General features: G+C 49.6%; 1 protein-coding gene across 2 annotated transcripts; it reads right to left on the bottom strand.

Moving 5' to 3' along the window:
- Window positions 1-833: 833 nt before the first annotated feature.
- COX5A (cytochrome c oxidase subunit 5A) lies at window positions 834-10,502 on the bottom strand. 2 transcript variants are annotated; one of them, XM_067305604.1, is made up of 5 exons: window positions 10,313-10,502; window positions 5,774-5,917; window positions 4,206-4,327; window positions 2,602-2,724; window positions 834-998 (listed from the first exon to the last, which is right to left on the bottom strand). In XM_067305604.1, the coding sequence occupies exons 1-4, from the start codon at window positions 10,392-10,394 to the stop codon at window positions 2,611-2,613; spliced, it is 462 nt and encodes a 153-aa protein (XP_067161705.1). In that variant the 5' UTR covers window positions 10,395-10,502; the 3' UTR covers window positions 834-998; window positions 2,602-2,610. The 2 variants fall into 2 exon arrangements, with proteins under 2 accessions (XP_067161705.1, XP_067161703.1); XM_067305602.1 differs by having other exon boundaries at window positions 5,774-5,890; window positions 10,313-10,472.
- Window positions 10,503-15,595: the final 5,093 nt, after the last annotated feature.

Here is a 15,595-nt window from a genome sequence, read left to right as displayed (position 1 = left end):
TGTTCAGGGAAAAAAATCTTTTCAATTGGAATAATAAATTCCCCTGACCTAGCAAATACAGGAATGCCTAATATTACAGTTCATTCCCCCCATCCATCCACTTTGTCACAGAAGTCACCATGACTTGTAATATCCAGAGGGAGCAATTGGCTACCATTAATCACTCTGCATACAAAGACCAAGGCCTTTATACAGAGCCAGCAAGATAACGACCAAGCAGCCTGCTGTATTGCACAAAAGCAACCGATTCTCACCCTCAGAGGCTCTAGCTTACAAACATATTCACAAGGATCATGCCTTCTTTGCTGGCTAGACAGTACTGAAGTCAGATTCAAGGTATTTCATTGCACCAGCTTCTGAGGGCTTCCCAAACTGGTGCTGCAGCAGAGAACAGCTACAGCAAAAGCTGCTAGAGGTGGAAGGAAATATTCATTAAAAGGCATTATTGGCATTACCTGTTCAATTCAAAGCCTAGCACTGATGCCAGTTAGCACAAAAAGTTGGGTACACATTAATTCCTATCCTGAAACAGGGCTTGGGTGTTTTTCTCCAGTTAAGAAAGAACAAAACAAACAAATAAGAACATTTGCTTTACTAGCATGATGAAGTCAGTATGACACTGTCTTACAAACATCGCAGGTTTCTTGGCATGCTGTACCTCTAAGCAAACACTACAGCTAGATTAGGAAAGCAGCCATCTCCCTGACAGCATTCAGGGCAGGTAATTTTGCTCCTCATTTTGCTCTTGGGAGAGTACATTTTCTGTTTCATCTCTCCCTTTTCCTCCCACTGAACAAAACAAACAAAAAAAGTCAGAGGCCACCACTACCACATCAGTCAAAACAGTTTTTCCTTTATTAGGTCCAACTTCACATCACATACATTGTGACTCAATAAAGGAAGAAAAGTTATTTCAAATAAGGTAATATTTTAACATTTGTGTCTCCAGATGACTGTGTACAGTCAGATAGCATCAGTAAAATGCACACGTAATCCACCTGAAAAAGAACAGAGAAGTCATTAGATAAGCAGCTTTCCACGCAGTTTCATGCAATCACAAATAAGTTATTTCCGCTGTTCATTTTTACACTTGCAAAGCCCAGTTTAACCACACTCAGCCCCCAAACACAGTGTACCCCATTGCACCAAGACTTCATATCCCAGGGGAAGAACAACATGGAGATAAAGATGCAGAATTAACTACTATGTGCAACCTGAGACTTCAAAGATCAATTTTAAGAATAACATGTACATTTAAAAAAAAGGGGGGGGGGGGCCTGGACAATGTCAACCTGGCCTTCTCCTGAATAAACCAAAGAGTTAAGAGACTACTTTTAAATAACTTCAGTTCTATCAGAATTTTTATTTGGGGCTTCACTTTAGTCTAGGATTATAGCATGTCAGGTAAGAGTCTGGTATTTATGATGGAAACCTGGATGTTTTAGTTGTACTCATTTTCAACTTCAGAAATTACTCAGTATCTCAGCCCTAAAAGGAAAGCCACTCACTTTCTAAGACTTGAGGACATGAGGCCTCAGATACTACCTGCAATGTTCCTGAAGTTATCTACTGAGACTAAATAGAAGTTCTGTTCACAGAGCACTTAAGTTCTGGCTATGCTAGAGCTGATCTCTTTATTCTGTAAAGAAAGAGTCCTCCAAATAGGTTTTGAATCAAAGAAAAACCCTGGCACTTTAAGCACAGCGTAAAGAAACATCAGTGTTGTTGGGTCATTAGCATCAATGGGGCCATTTCCTAGCGTAAAGTAGTAATTAGTATCTTCCAGTTTTCTAAATTGGCTAGACTGTGACAATAAAATGAAAGTATGTGTATTTTCAGAGGAAGTGATTCTCCCATTTGCTAAAAATGCTTGCCAGTAAAAGCTTATAAGGAGCAAAGGTCTACATACTGTCAAACAAGTGCTGCAATATCTGTTGCCTTGGCAATATGATTTCACTCTGCCTTGATATTTCTAGCAATTGCTATCCAGAAATCTCTAGAAGGCTGAGTACTGTTGACAACCACCCCATCCCCTCAAGCAGCCGCACTAGTTATTTTCAAGCCTTCTTTGAAAAAGGTTATTACCTTTTCTAGAAGACCTGTAGCTATACAGGCATTTGGTGAACCATCTTGATTTCTTCCCTTAAGGAATGGGCACTCCAGATTTTGCAGAGTTTCACTCACTTTTAGGCAACAGATACTACAGCAAACATTTCAGGACCGAATAGGCCCAGAGAAGTTGTTTTGTGCAGCAAGTCTTTCCTCTTAAATCATGATCAAGTTTAATAATCAAGTCTGATTCTTCCTCAAATGCTTAAATTTCTCAGGCAAATACCACAGCTAAGGAATTAACTGCAGACACCACCTTAGATTTATACTTTGTGACATGAGGCCATAAACATTTCAATGTCACTAAAGTCACAGTTACCTCATTAACAGTTTCACCAGTGCCAGATACTGCAAGTTTCATGAGAGAATCATGGTGCAAGACTGAACTTCACAGCCTTTCACAGATTCATGAAGGCAAGAAAGGGTGTTCTGCCTTTGTCAGGAGAGTTACAGGGTCCTGGAGTCCCATACCAAGAATACAGTATCCCTTACCAACAAGGTTCATGCTTTGTCCAGGCCCAGTTCCTCTGGAGTGGAGATTCCCAGTTCACTCAAAGTTGGTCTAAGTTCCTGGATGACATAAGGGTAGATTTCCTTGTGAGGTCCTGCCTTGTCCTAAAGGAAAGGAACAGTGTTAATTTGGCAGCAAGTTGTTGTCAAGTCAAGGTCCGCCATATCCCAGTCACGCTTACAGTCAAGATGTGCGCTCACAAAACAGTCCGTGGCCTGAGCCACTTGCTGCTCATGAGAATAGCTCCTGCAGGACAGGAGGGCACAGTCCAACTTATCTCCGTGTGTCAAATAAACAAGGTTTTCATATATCCGTACTGCAAAGTTCTCCTACCAATCAATCATGGCTGTGAAGCACTCCAGAACAGCGCTGACCGCCCAATTTAGGGGATTTTCAGAGTATTAACAACACTGACACGTTTCCCTTGCTTAACATCAGGCTGATGGGATATGTTACAACACACAAAACTAAAGTAGTAGCTCCTTAAAGGAGGAATGCTTTGCAAACCAGCCCAAAGACTGCCTACATCTTAGGAAATAAAACAATATCCATTCAGTAAAAAGGGAAAAATAAAACCAGTTTACGGACAGATCCAATTGAAAATTTATCTTGCTTGTGAATTAGGGAAAAATATCACCCCTTGAAACATTTTTAGGCAAAGCTTCAGGAAGACTGCATACTGGCCCAGAGTCTTCTCACAAACTGAGCTGTCCCCTACATGGTGGGATGAAAGGACAGGAAAAAGGAAAGACAACAACAACAAAAAGACCAAAAACCACACACACACACAAAGATTCTTCCATTAGCTTTAGGTCTCTAAAGCCAAAGAACTTCAGTTCTACAGAAGGATGTTGAAAGCAGAACTAGTGAACTGAGAGGCAACCAAATGCAGAGTTGTTTGAAGCAACTGGATTTAACATCTTAGCACTGAAGTCCTCCATGTCAGCCCTTCTCAGTTACGGCAAAAATCAGTTCGGAGACTATAGCTGCTGGCTTCCAAGACTTAAATAGAAAAGCTCCTGTCTCCTTCCCCACCCATTTTAACTCCCTGTTGAATGAAGTCTGGACTCAGGTTTCGAGGTTGTTTGTCAAACCTTGGTTGCTTCCTAAATCACTATTCCCAGCCAACTTAGTATTCAGTACCAAAGAAGCCAGTAAGGTCTCCTTGGCCAGGATATTCTAGCAATGCTTATAAGAAAAGGGGAAAAAAGTCTTTAAGACTTCCTCACTACACAGTTTTGCACAGCAGGAAAAGGGAAAAAATAAAGCATGTTCCCCATTCTAACCACTGCAGTCCAGAATAGAGGTGCCTGTTTATTCAGTGGAGGAAGAGATCAAAAAGTCAGTATCAGGAAAGGAAAATATGAAAAAAAGAACATTATACTTGTGATCCTGCACTGTTGAGTCCTTTTACCTCAGAACTATTTTAAATCACCAGCCATGCGATCACGGTCAACCTATTGAATCTGGTAGCAGGAAATTGTGAGTTACTGTCTGCAGTAAGCAAGGAAAAATCTCTCTTCCTCTAAAGGGCTTTCAGCAATGCGAAAGCAACAGTCATATCTTATACTATCATTCCACTTACCTTTACAACTTCTAAGATGCGGACTGCACTGGCAAAGTCATTTAACCGTCTGCATGCTCTCAAAGCTGCATCGATGATTTTTGGTTCCGGAACCAGGTCATAACCCACAAGTGTATTTATGCCTATGAATATAAGGAAGCATTACGACTAATTTGTCATCAGTTCATCATGCGAACAAAAGGAACCTACCGAGCATGGTTTGCTCCACCTCACAAAAGCATTAAGTATTACCACATTACCACTCACTGTTAGAATCCGAGTACAATTTTCACTACTATTCTGGATCTCTTCCTCCCCTCCCGCCCCCCAAAGTGTTTTATTTTGCTCTTCTCTATCTCACTATTGTTCACTACTATAGCCATAACCAGATTTTAAGTGGATTTCATGAAATCCCCGTGGACTAATTCTACCCATGCTCCAAAAAGGAGTCAGTGTTATGTACTGTGGCAAGCCAGTAATGGAATCATTAAGTAATCCAAATGACTGCATTCCTACGGGTGCAGGAAGAAACTAGAACTTGAGCTGCATCTAATCCCTTCCTCTCCTTTCAAGGGAAGGGCCCAATACCTAGTCCTCCAAATCATCCTTGGATGAGCCCTCTAGCTGTTATGCAAATATTTATAAGCCTTAATTGGAGTAGTTTAATAGGAGCTGGCAACTCCACAGCAAACAATAGCTGAGACAATCAAACATTCTACAGTGAGTCAAGGCCAAGCCATTAAGTGAAAGTCCAAAAACAACTTTGTATTGTTATCCATTGAGCAACAGTTGAGCTCTAATACACTCTTCTCAGAGCAAGTGTCATCTCCCCCCCTCCCCGACCCCCCAAAATACAGTGTTAAAATGTATATTCTGGAGACACTAGAATTAAAAAAGCCTGGATTACCACCTCGTACCCCCAGCCCCCTCATTCTGAACACCCTAGTTCCAACATCCTTGTGTGGTTGGTGAAGTGCCATCACTTGCTTCAACAGGTTCAGAGCTGAGCAAACATCAGCAAGCCAACCCACACACACATGCCGATCAGCCAGCTGACTCAGAACAGGTAAGGGCTCAGATATTGCCTTGCCCTGACTGCTTATTCACGAGATTTCTCGCCTATACCAAATTCCCAGTTTTGACAGTCTGTAAGAACAGCGTGTTTGTGAATGCTTTCCCTCTGGGATACGTGGCAGTGAAAAGTGTCAGTACTATTGTACACAGAAGCAAATCAGAATTGAACCAGTTCTTTATTACAAGCGCATAAAAATCATTCATCATTGTGAAGATTCCAAACACTCCAGATTAGCCCCTTCTGTATTAGTACTCAGTTATAAGCACATAGTGAAATGACAGTGAAGTCTATGGCATCACTGAGTTATAAAGATACTAACTACTTTGGATCACTTGGCAACATAGCTCAATTTATAGAGGTGATAGAGGTAAGAAGTTTTCTAGAAAGCACACTACTTCTGCTCTCGAGCAGTTCAGCAGAAATAAATTGTTTCTGGTCATAGTACTATTGCAAAGCAGTTGCATTTTCTCCATATTACTGTAATAGGTATTCCTTTCCTTTTCCTTCAACATACCTTTTCTTAGCTCCCAGGCATCAATATCTGGCTTGTTGAAATATGTCACCCAGCGAGCATCAAATTCTTCATCTGATTCTTGTGACCCATGAGAGTAGCAACGGGCATGCAATATAGCTGAATGAGGAAAGACAGGAAGATGGTCTGAGCAAAAAGAAAGGAAGTGGAGTTTACTTATGACCAAGAGCCATAAAAATATATATATATATATTCTCACTCAGTACACTCAGTCTGGATCAGCACATAATCCGGATAAACACTGGGTTCGTATAGCTTGTTTAATATCAGTTGCTTGTTTTGTTGCAAAGTGTTTATTTTCTATTCCAAAGCACAGACTTCCAAAGCACTCTCAGATCCTTCAGTCAGAGCAGGATTATTTAGGAGAGAGGTGGAAATGCAAGGAAAAAAAAAAATCTATATAACCAGAAGTAACCAAGAAGTTTTCTGGGTCCCTTGTTTCTGTAAGACAAATGAATTTTCCCCACAGAACCAAGACAGACAGCAGAACATTGCTTTTTAGTGGTGCAACCCTCATTTATGATTTTTAAAATGTAATTCAGCAACAGATACTCTAAAGTAGCATGGTTGTTCTGTTCTCAAACTCAACCCTCCTCAAAACCATGGGGTTTGTCTGTGCAATGAGTTTAGCCAAATTAATCAGTTTTGCAGTGGCATTCATTCCAGAAATGAAAACCTATATCCTAGATTATTTATATATTTCTCCAATTAAGATGAATACCCTGTTTTATTCTGGAGTAACTTCCCAATATATACAACTCCCGAAATTGCTTAATAACTGATTTTGTAATCCAGGAAAGGAAGATTTCCCAACTAGTAAACTGGCTGTGGGGGATGACTCAATAGTAACAAGCTTCAGGTCTTCGATTCGGTCACAAGTTCAGAGCTGATGAAGGCTTGTTTTAAAGCCACAATGGTTTAGGGATCCATGCAAAATGACTTTAGAACATCTATACGGGCCCTCAAAGGCACAAGGAAAAAGAGCTTTTTCATCCAACAGGCTAGCGAAGACTTGAAGAAAAAAGTTACTGCTGTCTCTGTATTTATTGAAGATAAAAATCCTGTATCTTAAGGTTATAATTGCATTAATATTTGATAGTTAATAAAGAATGTAAGTGAGGTGGACTCTAAACAGGCAAATAAAGTTGGTATGATTATAATCTCATGTCCTCCCTCAACCCTGTTCTTCTTCACATTTTTTGTGTACATGTGTATTGGTTTTTGTCTTTTTTTTTTTTTTTTTTTTAAACACCACAGAGGTTGGAACAGGAACTAATACCCAGGTACTTTGCAAGCTACCTTACCACAGAACACAGGTCTGGGAAGACTGCTTCCTCTGCTCTGCTGCTCGCTGCACTCTACTGCTGTTTGCAAAGATGTCATACTCAGTGCAAGACGACCTTCCTATTCTGGAGCTCTGCTTCAGAAGTTAGATGTAGCTAATCGCTTGTTCTTTCTTAATCTAATGCTAACTATTCACATTGACAAACTACAAAGTTTTCTTTAGAACAGAAACATCCAAATCACGTGTTTTACATTCTACACGCTAGTTACTAGGCTGGGCTGCATTTTTGCATCTTTCCCAGAAGCACTTTTTTATTTTGAAGATCATAATGAACAGTGTACTGTGAAGCAGAATTTTAGTTCTGCATAAACTATTATAGAATGAATTCCAACTGTTTCAAGGAATATCTTTAGCGTGATTCCACAACAGCTAAATCAGAATAAATTATGGTAAAAATCTGGGTTTCAATGCGGTCCAGCATTTAAATTGCAATTCTGATTTATGCAATGCATGCTTCCCAGACCATGAAGATACTTTTTTTTAAATCTACACAATTGAAATAGAAATCACTAACACACCAGGCATCTAACAGCCTCATGTGCACCTTGGAATTGACTTTTTCCAATTACACTGTTCAAACTCATTAGACTCAACCAGAGTGACTTCACATTTACAACACCTTCTAGACATTACTTCCCAAAAGAAACAGTCCCAAAGCTTATCTCACTAATCAATCATTTTTTCCTAGGTTAACCTCATATTTAAGCCTTACAGTACATATCTAGTGATGGTGACTATCTAATTTAAATTGCCAGTTTTAGCTAGTGTTCTTCCAATGTGAAGCTTCAAACGGAATGAAATATAGATGGCAAGCTTTTTCTTCATCTGAGCCCAGGTAAGGGAAAGGTAGATGACAAGCCAGACCAAAATTATGGTATTCTTCTGCAGTCCTCTAGGAAGATTCCCCATCCTCTACCCAGCTCCAAAATAGATCTTTGACTTTCCTTTCTCCAAGGCATCACACATGCCAGACAGTGTCAGAGAAAGACCACTCCTCTATACGTGCTCCTGTACTTAGGCAGAAAATGAGAGGACACTAGTGAAAAGCCCTCAGATACTCTGTGTTTAAAAAAAAAAAAAAAGTATTCTTCCCCTTGGGCAACCAGCAAACCCTACAGAGGAATAAAACAAAACAAAAAATCAGCCTGAGAAAAACCTAGAAGTTCTCAAATGCTGTCTTTAAGTGGAAAAACTAAACTCTCTCTTTTCACCAAGTCCTCAACAAAACCACTTTCTTTAGTCTTAAACAAAGGAAAGACCGTAAGGGCCATGGCTAGAATGGAAGAATCCTGAGGAAAGAAATGCCACAATAATTCAGGAACTCTGGATTTACAGGATATAGTCTTCAACTGCTGCTAGGTTTCTTTATGACCCTCTGTTTACCATAGTAATGCTTCTATCTGTTATCAGAAGCATATATCAGCAACCAGACTTTTGCAAGCCACTTTGACACAGCAGAAGTGCAGCATGAAGTAGCTGGGAGCCTCTCATTTCATGCAGGATCCATCAAGGTCACTCTCACCCAAACGTGATTTGTACTTGATGGTCAAAATAGATCAACGTATTCACGTGTAGATTCACAATTCCAAGAACATGCAAAAGGCACATACATTTTCAGTGGCACAGGTATTTTCAAAAGAACTTAACTAGTTTCAAGAGTCAGAGAAGTCCAAAATCAGAACAGCTTATATTACCCAAAGACATGATCAACCTTTGTTGATTCCCAAAATTTGTGAAATTTATCATTTGCTTGTTGAAGAGTACAGAAGAAACATGCACATTAAGAGGAACATCAGTTTATAGAAAAAGACCATATTAAAAAACAAGATGCATGAGGGTGCACATGTCCAAACTGCACAGCAAGCAGAACATTTTACAGCAGTGGCAGAAGAATCTGCCTGACTAAAGGTGGAAACATATAAACATTATGTAAGGTAAATGAAAATGCAAGGCATAGCAGGAATAGCTGTACACAGACTTGTGAAAAGAAACCAGTGAGTTAGATTTGTTGAAATACAAATCCACAAGGCCAAAAGAAAAGGCAAATCAGGTCAGAAATGTTAAGCAGGGCATGTGTAATACAAGACCTTGAAAACAAGAACATGGAACCTGTTCACTAGAAAAGGCGTGCGGAAAGGAGGATTACAAGACAGGATTCAGTATGAGCATAAAAACACTCTGAAAAAAGAATTTTATCACTTGGGTTAAACGGTAAAGAGGTTTCTAAGAAACAACGGGGAAATCCTAACATGCAAACAACGAGGTCGCTTACTACCTTGCACTTCAAACAAAACAACCCCCCCCGCCGCAGCAGTCCACTCCCTATGGCAGATGTGCTACAGGAGAGGCACATACAAGTCTGCATGTGATACAGTCTTTCGAATCTGATCACCATCCGATAACTAGCTATTATTTCAGACGCGCACACGCTGTGCCTGCAGCAGTCTCAGTATTTTGCAGAAGCATTTCAGTGCTACTGATGCAGACATCCGATCAGCACTCATTCTGCGCTTCTGTAACGGCTTTTCTTCCCCTTCCTGCCGACCGGCAAGTTAATGAGGAAGAACATGTACCGCAGCCGGAGCAGGGGAACAGACCGCAGACGCAGGGCTGCTCTGCAGAGCGGAGACGTGGCACCGACAGCGCCGCACCGGTGCCAGTCACCTTCACGCCTCGCTCGCCGCCGGCGAGAAGGGGAGGCGCGGGCAGGGCCGGGGAGCCGCGGCGGGGTCGGGGCCGGGGCCGGTACCGGCCCGCGGGGACTTCGCCGCGCCCGGCCGGAAGGGCCGCGGCGCTCAGGTCACCACCGGCCTCGGCTCAATGTCACCTTCCCGGGGCGGGCGGCGCGGGCGCGGCTCAGCCCCGCGGGGGGGCACAGCACCGCCACGGCCGCCCGCCCCGCCGCCGCCCGGCCCGGGGAGGAGGGAGCGGGGCTGCCGCCGGGCCGCGGCCGCCTGCGGGGCGCCGGCACGCTAGGCCGCAGGTGCAGCCTGCCCTCGAGTGACAGCGGCAGGTCATTGCAAGGACGCGGCGCCGCCGCTGCCGCCGCGCGCCCGGCGGGACCGGGCCGCGCCGCGCCGCGCCGAGCCGCGCCAAGCCAAGCCGGGGCGGGCGAGGGGGAACCGGGGGCGGGCGGCGCGGGGGGAGGGAGGACAAGGGCGCGGGCCACCACTCACCTACAGGGCGGACGGACGGATGGGCGGCGGCGCGGAGGCCGGAGACGGCGCAGCGGCGGAGGAGCGCGGCGGCGGCCAGCATGGCGGCGGAGGGAGGGGGGCACCGGAGAGCGCGGGGCAGGCGCCGCTCGCTCCTCGCTCCGGCCGCGCTCTGAGGCGACCGCGCGCGCCGCAGCGGGGGAGGGGAGGGAAGAGGGCGGGGCGGCGGCTACGGCGGCGCCGCGGGGACAAACCGGCCCCGCCACGTGACCCGCGGGGGAGGCGGGGAGCGCCGCAAGGGGGCGGGGCTTGGCGGGCCGCGAGGAGGCCGCCGGCGGCGGCCATTTTGTGTCCCGCCGCCGCCCCGCCGTGTGTGCGGAGCGGCCGCGCGGGCCGGGCCTGGGCGCCAGAGGGCCCCTTCGCTAATAGAAGCCCGTAGCGGCGTCTCTCCGCACGCCTCGCGCCGCCCTAAGGCTCTGGGCTGCGAGTGCGGTGCCCCTTGTAGCCGTGCGGCGCGGGGCCGGCGGTTGCGGGGAGGGTCGCGCCTCGGCGGGGCCGCCGCGGCCGGGCCGGCTCGGAAGGGGCTCGCCGGGCTCGCTCTGCCTCGCGCCCCCGGGAACGGCCGCCGCCGGCAGCATGTGCGGCGCCGCGGTGTGCCGCTCGGAGCCGGGCAGGAGGCGAGGCCCGGCCAGTGCCCCAGCGTCTCGGCAGCTGCGTTAGCGCAGGAGCATCTTTGCCTCGCGGTGGGCGGCAGCGGCTTGTGCTGGCAGGCGCTGGGCCGGAGCCAGGCCCTCGCTCTGAGCGCAGCGGGCGTGCTGAGGCACAGGCCAAAGGCACAGGCCCAAAACCGTCACAGCCAGCAGGACCCGCATCCACTTGGTGTCAAAGGCTTTCAATGCCTGAACAGTGCAGTGGCCAAGTCTGAGTATGTTTCCAGCCTGGGCTCCTCATGTCTGCTGTTACCCTGGCCACGGCTCATCCATTTGGCCATCCATTTCCCGCCTGCATGGGGGAAAGGAAAGGGAGAAACCCCTGCCCTGCCCTTTTTCTCCCTCAGAACCACAACAAGGCAGTCTGGATTCCCCAAAAGAAATCAGCTCTTACCGAGCCCTGCAGTCATGTGCGCACAAGTCGGTCAGTCAGAGCATGCCTGCCTCTGAGGCGTGTCCAGGTGGGCATGCGTGTGCTGCCTCACTGCGCGCTGCGTGAGTGCAAGACCCTCAGCCCTGCCCCACTGGCAGAACAACTCCTTCAGCAGCGCCAAGTCTATAAACACCCCAGCCAGGTGGCCTGGACTTGTGGCACCCGGCTGCCACGTGTCTGAACATGCCACTGTCACGTGTGCTGAGGTGCAGGCATGGCCCCTGCACAGGATCCCCCACGTGTCCCATTGCGGGTCAGGAGAGGGGCCAATCCTACAGCTTGTGGGAGAGCGGAGGGGTGGGATGTGGCCTGGTCTGACTGACGACCCTCTGTCTGTGCTCCTTACGAAGTGTCTGGGGCCTCCCTGTCCCTGGGCCATCCGGGACGCTGTTGGGAGGATGACGAGACAGGCCTTTCCAGCAACCTTCCCTGAAGCCAGACAAACCCTCCTGGGGACACGAGCAGATCCACGCTGCTGGAGGGCCCCGTGCGTGCCCACCAGCCGTCACCATGGGCACCTCTGTGATACTCGCCCCGGCTGATGCAGACATGCCTGGGTGACGTTTCCCTCCCAGCTATGGCCCCAAGTCTCTCTGCAAACCATCATCAACCTGGGGGCTGAAATGGGACCTTGTCCCTGCGGTCTCATCACTGCCTACCACCAACCAGGACAAGGGAAAATCACCTCACATCTTCTGGGGAAACTAGCCCCCAGTCCGGCCCTGGTGCGATATCCCGCAGCGCCAAGGCTTTCCGTGGCTCTGACCAGAGGAGCTGGTGAAAGCAGCAGCCGGTCACCTTGGTGCGGAGGTGGCCACGTCAGCGTGCCGGTTCATCAGCGCCAGGATCGCGGCCCCCGTCACCTCACTGAGTCAGTCCCCAGCCTCTTCGCCCTGACTGCAGGTTGCTGTCAGCCTCCGACACCCACCGCTCCCGGATGCCGCAGGAGGCCGGCACAGAGCTGACCCTGTCCAACACGCCGGACACTGCCGCGCTCACAAAATGACCCTGCACATTATTTTTCGGGGACACCTGGGGCTCCGACTCCAGAGAGCAGCACGAGATCACCACGCTGGTTTCGCTCGCAGCGTCCCTTAGTACCCCATGGAGCCAGATGCCATCAAGCTACTTTTAAATGCTTCATATTTTGGGTTACAGTCTTTTTTTTTTTTTTTAACTATTTTCTCATGCGGGGAACCCTTGGTACACAGCCAGCAGAGCGAGGAGTTTGAAATCCCCAGGCTCCTGTTGCCTCCAAGATTGGAAATTGCCTGCATATAAAATCAATTAAAAATAATTTTGAACATTAACAAAATAATAAGGAGAAATGACTGATTTTTTTTCTCTCTCTCCTTGTTCTTCTCCTTGCTGGGAGCAATGTGAGATGGCAGCAGGGGGCAGGGCGGGCTGGGGAGGGAGGTGAAGGGCTGGCAGCTCTCAGCTGTGCAGCTGCGAATGTCTTTATGCTTCGATCAAAGTGTTTACTGAGCAGTGAGATGTCTCTATCGACCTGCCTGACGCTGGAGAACGATGTCGAGCACAAGTGACGCGAGTTGAGAGGGTCTCAGCCAGGTACCAAGATGAATACGGGCCACAGACTTCATCCCCATCATGCCTAACGTAGAAGGTAAGAAACTAAGGGCTGGACTAGGACGGCAATGAGTACGGGACGGATGCGTGGAGGGATGGACACGTAAAGACCAGGTGTTTAAGTGCTGGAGTGCCATGACAAGCAAGTGCGGGACAGGCAGACGGCTGGACGGTGGGTCGGCCAGCGGTGCGTGGGGTGGGGAGAGCAAAAGAGGGGCCACGCGGAGCAGCCCGGGGCTCTGCCGCCACCGTGCTGGGGCCGTGCCGCCTGGCCCGAGCCTGCTCGGCTCCTCGCCCCCGGCGCTGCGCTGGGCGCACCGCGCTTCCCAGCTCCGCTTCCTGCACGCGCCTTGTCTTCCCTCGCCTCCCCGGGCCCTCCGCACCCTGCCGGGACGCCCGGGCTGCGCTTCACTCGCTCTGTCTCCGCGGACGTGCCCAGCTCTTATTGACAGGCTCCGCTCGTCCGCTGGAAAAGCATCTGTCATCTCTTGTGGAGGTGTCAGAGCGGCACCAGCCAGCACAAATTAAACCCATCCATCAGTTTGGCTCCCTCTGCCCGTTAGTTCGGCAGAGAATTGGCAAAAAAGTGGAGGGGAGGATGCCGGGACCAGAAGAGTTTTGGGGGAGGAAGAACAAGGATTTGGGATCATTGCACGGGGAGGAGCGGGGCAGCAGGCTGCCGTATTGCTGTATTTGCCAGCAGCCAGGATAAGCCTGACTCAAGGGCCACCTCGCAAACCTGCAGGGATGGTTTGGGACAGCGCTTCTCAGAAGGTTTGATTTATTCACATTTTTTGGCACAGGATGCATTCAGAGGAAGAGTTGGCGCCGCTGCGGGGTACGAACGCAAAGGAGGAGCCGCAAAGCTTTCCCAGACCCCTCTCCTTGGAGAGACGGGGAATGGTCATCTCCCAAGGCGCAAAGTATCTCCAGCCCCAAAGTCGTGCCTCTGCTGGCCCACAAAAATCCCGAGTGCTCCGGAGGAGCCCCTCACGCTGCGGATCGCTGGGGCAGGGTTTTCTCAGCATAATTTCTCCCACGAGTCCCAAAGCACTGAGAACTTTTTTCTGCATCAAAACAGGGAGACTTAAATGTCAAAAGGAGCAAAGGAGCTCCGTGCAGTTACAGCCCCACGGCCCCTGCTCTACCTGTCCCCAAAATACATCTTTTGACATCTTCAGAGCTGCCCAGAGGTGGGCGAGCAGAGGTCTGGGGAGGAGGGGGAGGCTGCACTCTTATTCACCCAAGACATAAAGGCTGGGTCTTTAACAGAGCAGGGGACTGACCCTGAAAACCAGCTCCCAAGCTAGGGGAAGCTTCCCCATCCCGTTACGCGTATCGCGACGCCCTTCATTAGCCTGATTTAGCACGGGAAGCTGTGAGAGATGCTGGGCTGAGCCCGCTGGGGCGAGGAGCTCTGCCGATACCCGCGCAGGGCTGGCTCTGCGAAGGTCTCGTCGGCCTGAGCCCTCGCAAACTCGTGGCTCCCTCAGCGAGCGGCCCGGCCCCCGGGTCCCAGCAAGGCTCGGCTCTGGGACCTGCTGGGTCCCCTCCACTATTCACGCCAACCCCCTCTTTGTCCCCGCCTGGAAAAAGAAAAGAGCACAAAAATAATAATAAAAAGAACGACAGTGAGGAATTAATATTCAATTACACGGCGGCAGATAAGTGAAATGAGTCAATCTGCGGCAGGGCAGATAAGCGCAAGCCTCGGCCCGGAGGAGCAGCCGCCTGCCGGGGGAGATAGCAAGGTCATGGCGAAACAAACCGGCTCCTTGCTTCCTCCACCCCCTCCTCCTCCTCGCTGCCCCCTTTGGTGCCCTCCCAGCCGGCTCCCGCGCCGGCGCCCCGGCTCCGGGCCGTGGCTCTGCCCAGGCGGCGCGGAGCAGCTCCAGCTGTTGGGGAGCAGAGCACGGAAGAACGACAATCACAGAAAAACAGCTGCCGGGGAGGAAGGAGCGGCGGCGGCTTCGGCTCCACGGATGCCCCTGGGCCGGAGCTGGCGGAGGGCGAGAGCTGGCTGCGCGGCGGGAGGAGAGGACGACCCGGCTGCTTGTTTGGGTGTTTTATTCGGGATGATTCACAGAGCCATGAGGCGCCGAGCCCGGCATTAATAAACCTGACAGCTCCTCTCCGGGTGTGACTGAAGCAGTTCGGATAATGAAGGTGCTGCTCCCAGGGGCTTCGAGCAAAGCCGTCTCTCCCGGTGTCGGAGATGTCTCGATGTGCTTCGGCGACAGCCGGCCGCCGGGTCCCACCGGAGCGGTGGCCGGCCCCTGCTCCGGCGCCCGAAACGCGAAGGCTGCTCCCGCTCCCACACTGGGGAGCTAGCCCGCCGCGAGAGCCCCCTGCCCCGCGCACCGGCCCCCGGAGAGGCTGCCCCACGGACGGACGGACGGACGGAGGACCAAAGCCACGGCAAGTCCCTGCGGCGGCGGCTCCGCTTTCACCTTGGGCAAGAGCGCTGCCTGCTCCCTGCGTTTCCAGCCGGCAGCCCGCAGAGACCCTGTGCCCTGGGGCGCCGGGAGCTCAGCGCTGAGACCCGAGCAACTCGCCGCCCTTGTGGTTAGC

Source organism: Apteryx mantelli, chromosome 15 (assembly GCF_036417845.1).
Source record: "Apteryx mantelli isolate bAptMan1 chromosome 15, bAptMan1.hap1, whole genome shotgun sequence".
Lineage (NCBI taxonomy): Eukaryota > Metazoa > Chordata > Aves > Apterygiformes > Apterygidae > Apteryx > Apteryx mantelli.
Note: the sequence above shows the minus strand (reverse complement) of the source record. Positions and strands in the feature narration are given on the sequence as shown.